Source organism: Austrofundulus limnaeus, unplaced genomic scaffold (genome assembly GCF_001266775.1).
Source record: "Austrofundulus limnaeus strain Quisiro unplaced genomic scaffold, Austrofundulus_limnaeus-1.0 Scaffold387, whole genome shotgun sequence".
Lineage (NCBI taxonomy): Eukaryota > Metazoa > Chordata > Actinopteri > Cyprinodontiformes > Rivulidae > Austrofundulus > Austrofundulus limnaeus.
In genome coordinates, this window is record NW_013952789.1 from 88423 (window position 1) to 92829 (window position 4407).

At 39.6% G+C, this 4407-nt stretch overlaps 1 protein-coding gene across 1 annotated transcript in view; it reads left to right on the forward strand.

The window, feature by feature from the left end:
* Window positions 1-4407, forward strand: part of etnk2 (ethanolamine kinase 2) — a 38879-nt gene that overhangs the window by 24606 nt on the left and 9866 nt on the right. Inside the window, exon 5 of the mRNA XM_014023702.1 lies at window positions 4011-4153. Within this exon, the coding sequence (XP_013879156.1) occupies window positions 4011-4153 (143 nt within the window). The remainder of the gene's footprint in view (window positions 1-4010; window positions 4154-4407) is intronic.

A 4407-nucleotide genomic window follows, 5' to 3' on the forward strand; every position in this document is an offset into this window, starting at 1 on the left:
AAGTATTCCACAACAGTGTGATTTCCATTTCCATTCACTGAGCACTTTGTCTTTCGGGGTCATCTTCCTGGTGTATTCTTGGAGCTTGGATATTTCATCTTGGATGGTGGCTCTGATGCTCACTAGACCTCCGCCTCCTTCAGTGATACAAATAAAAATACAAATCAGTTTATAAAAGCTTATTAAACAACCACCTTCATAAAAATCAAAGCAAATATATAGGAACAAAAAACAACCTTCAAAGGTATGGAGCTAAAACTGACAGCTTAGTGACAGGCTAAACGGAAGTCTCCTTTAAGGACCTTCCGTTTTTCTGTTCTTCTAAATTCAACTGCAGTCCACCGATGGAAAGTTCCTGTTCAAGTACCACTCAACCACAGGTAAGAGTCTTGTTTTTATGATTATTATCATTATTAGCTGTAGAAACAGACAAGTGATTCAGTTTTACTTTTAAAACAAGCGACACTATACTGCCGAAAGTATTTGCTCACCCATCCAAATTATCGAAATCAGGTGTTCCTATCACTTTCATAGCCACAGGTGTGTAAAATGAAGCACCTAAGCATGCAGACTGTTTTTACAAATATTTGTGAAAGAATGGGTTGCTCTCAGGAACTCACTGAATTACAGCGTGGAACTGTGATTGGAAGCCACCTGTGCAACAAATCCAATCGTGAAATTTCCTTGCTCCTAAATATTCCACAGTCAACTGTCAGCTGTATTATAAGAAAATGGAAGTGTTTGTGAAGGACAGCAACTCAGCCACAAAGTGGTAGGCCACGTAAACTTACAGAGTGGGGTCAGTGGATCCTGAAGCACATAGTGCAAAGAGGTCACCAACTTTCTGCAGAGTCAATCACTACAGACCTCCAAACTTAATATGGCCTTGAGATTAGCTCAAGAACAGTGCACCTGCAGAGAGCTTCATGGAATGGTTTTCCATGGTCCAGCAGCTGCATCTAAGCCACACATCACCAAGTGTAATTCAAAGCGTTGGATGCAGTGGTGTAAAGCACGCTGCCACTGGACTCAAGATCAGTAGAGGTGTGTTCTCTGGAGTGACGAATTGAGTTCCTCCATCTGGTAATCTGATGAACCAGTCTGGGTTTGGTGGTTGCCAGGAGAACAGCACTTGTCTGACTGCATTGTGCCAAGTGTAAAGTTAGTTGAAGGTTGAATTATGGTGTGGGGTTGTTTTTCAGGATCTGGGCTTGGCCCTTTAGTTCCAGTGAAACAAAATCTAAATGCTTCAGCATACAAAGGCATTTTGGACAATTCCATGCTCCCAACTTTGTGGGAACAGTTTGGAGCTGGCCCCTTCCTCTTCCAACATGACTGTGCACCAGTGCACAAAGTAAGGTCCATAAAGACATGGATGCAGAGTCTGGTGTGGACGAACTTGACTGGCCTGCACAGAGTCTTGACCTCAACCCGATAGAACACCTTTGGGATGAATTAGAGTGGAGACTGAGAGCCAGACCTTCTGTTCAACATCAGTATGTGACCTCACAAATGTGCTTCTGGAAGAATGGTCAAAAATCCCCATAAACACGCCTAAACCTTGTGGACAGCCTTCCAGASGAGTTGAAACCGTTGTAGCTGCAAAAAGGAGTCATTGTCCAAAAAGTTCTCTCACCCGACTCTAGTCTACCTTTGAATGTATGCTTAAGCTTCAGTGATGTAAATTAGTGAACTCGCTTTTTATTGTGACTAATCAAATTTTAATTAAAGATATCTCAGATATCAGTGAAAGAAAATATTGTTAAGCATGTTCGTTTACCATGTTATGTGCTTGAACCACACCGGAAATGTACCAATGCATGGAAATTGAGTTGAAAAGAGTGCATACAACCAAACACAGAGCTGCTCGGTCTGAAGGCATTTAATGATGTGCATTCAGGCCTCAAAAATCCAGAAGTCAGTTTAATATAACACAGAGCTCCGAGACATGACTCCACCTATTTTATTACATCATCAGGAAGGGGGTCCCTAACCCGCTTGAGTCATGCCTCCATGCAAATAAGAATCTACTCTAATGCAGATTAACATTTCAGTTATGTGTTGAATCTGTGTTCAGGCATGTGTCTATCRATATAAACTCATCAATTTAAGCAAAATAGTCACATTTAACAGTTATTACAGTTCTCCTAATAATAAGACTATACCATGTGTAGTGTAATTAAGATCAGTATATAAGCAAACCCCAATAAATTTCTTCATCAGGCTTGTAGGTACAGTAAATACTGGTGTTCTTGACTGTTTTTCTGACATTTTTATTATTCATATAGATATCAAAATTGTATATATCAATCGAAATTAGGACTTATATCAGGATATAAATTTTAGTCATATCATCCAGCTCTGTCTGTAGAGGAGGAGTGGTACTTGAACCGGAACCTTCTATTGGTGGACTGCAGGAGCCTTCGGTTTAGCCCTGTCCCCCGACACCAAAACATTGCCAGCATTGCAGTGACTACGGACTTGGGGCGGGGTTAGGCTTTCACAGAGGGGATCAGTTACACTTTAATTGATAGCTTGGATGCACAGTTAACTTTTTTATTTTAAATTCAGTTGTTTTTAAATATCATGCCAATTTTGGAGCTGAGAAGCCGTAAATATAAGTGTGTATGCATGATGAATGTAAAGAAGCCCACACTAACTATGATTACAACTTACATGCTCTTACTAAAATCGTAAGATCTAAAAGATCAAAAATAAATCAGTGGAGGTGCTATTGAAGAGTAGTGATCTGTCAGTGATGAAACAAGATAAACTAGAACTCTGTTTCATTGTTTCTTAGAGAGCGACTCATGTTTCATCCCTTCATGTGTTAATGAAACACTGATCCCCAACATGAACCTGTGTAATTCCTCCATCCTAACACGTCTTTGGCCTTTTATAACTTAGCTTAAAGTATTTACTTATTAAATATTCTTCTGAACAATCCTTTTACCTAGAATTTGATTTGAATCTTGTGCTTGATATTAATCTTTAAATAAATTTACATAATTTGTTGTAATTTAATCTGGACATACACAGATAAGTACACTCTTAGACAGACAGACCAACCACAGTAAAAACACAATAAACATTCAATAAACTTACACAATAAAATTGAGAGATTTAAAATATAAAACAGATTTTTGCACAGACCCAGAGTAGCTTAAAAAGATTCATTAATGTTTGTTTGCAGCATTCAGCGCTGGGGAAACAGCTGTTTTTTAGTCTGTCCTGGGTGTGATGGACCTGTTGTGTTTTCCAGAGGGCAGCTGGTGAGGTGATATCCAAGGTGGAAGGAAACTGAACTTAATAAAATACTTTTCCTTATTTCTTTGTGACCATTGAGTTAATTAGCGATATAAAAGAAACTGAGTTCATATTAAGTTTTATAAAAGAAATCTTGTCATCTAAACACAACATGGACCAAAAAGACAAAATGGGGGCCATGGACAAGATATCTCAGATTGACAAACTGTAACAGTAGAAAGACTTTGCAGAGGACACGTTCTGTCTTTCCATGTCCCCCTGAGCCTGTGTGCTGCCTGTGCACCTTGGTCTGGTGTTTTCACTGCATACATGCTCCCACTTCTCCAGTCCAAAACAAAAGCAGGCTCTTTGTTTTGAGCAATAACTGCTAGTGCAAATCCAGTCCTGGTYTAACTTGAAGGAATATGTCTCCTCCTCCTGCCTTTTAGACCCAGGTCATCTTATGTTAGAAATGTTGGAGCTGTTGTGCTCAACCTTGTAACCAGTATTTGATACTGTGAGATCTCAATAAACGTGTTAGCACTCAGTAGCTCAGTATTTGTAAAGTTGGTGGTTAAAGCCAGATTTGTCAGTTTGCTGTTGCTGCCATCTTGAGATATTTTGCTAACAGTACAGGCAGAGAAACACACACACACACAGGACAAAGAGAAAAATACTTCCTGCCTCTGCATGTGGCACTAGTGTAGCGTTCACTGATACCTAGCAGAGTGGTGACCTTTCCTCCCATTTTCTGCCCTGGTCAGAATCCAGCAGGAGGTTCCCAGCAAGGTGGTCCTGGAGCAGGAGATCCTGTGGATGAAGGAGCATCTGTCCACGCTGGGTTCCCCCGTGGTGCTCTGCCATAACGACCTGCTCTGCAAGAACATCATTCACAACACCAAAGAAGGTGGGTTGTCCCTACTTCCTCCAAATCACTCATTTATTTATTAATCAATCTACGGTTACCTTTTCATCGTTTTACATCTGAACTTCAACAAACACTTACAGGTCCTTCTCAAAAAATTAGCATATTGTAATAAAGTTCATTATTTTCTGTAATGTACTGATAAACATTAATGTACTGATAAACATTAAACTTTCATATATTTTAGATTCATTGCACACCAACTGAAGTAGTTCAAGCCTTTTATTGTTTTAATA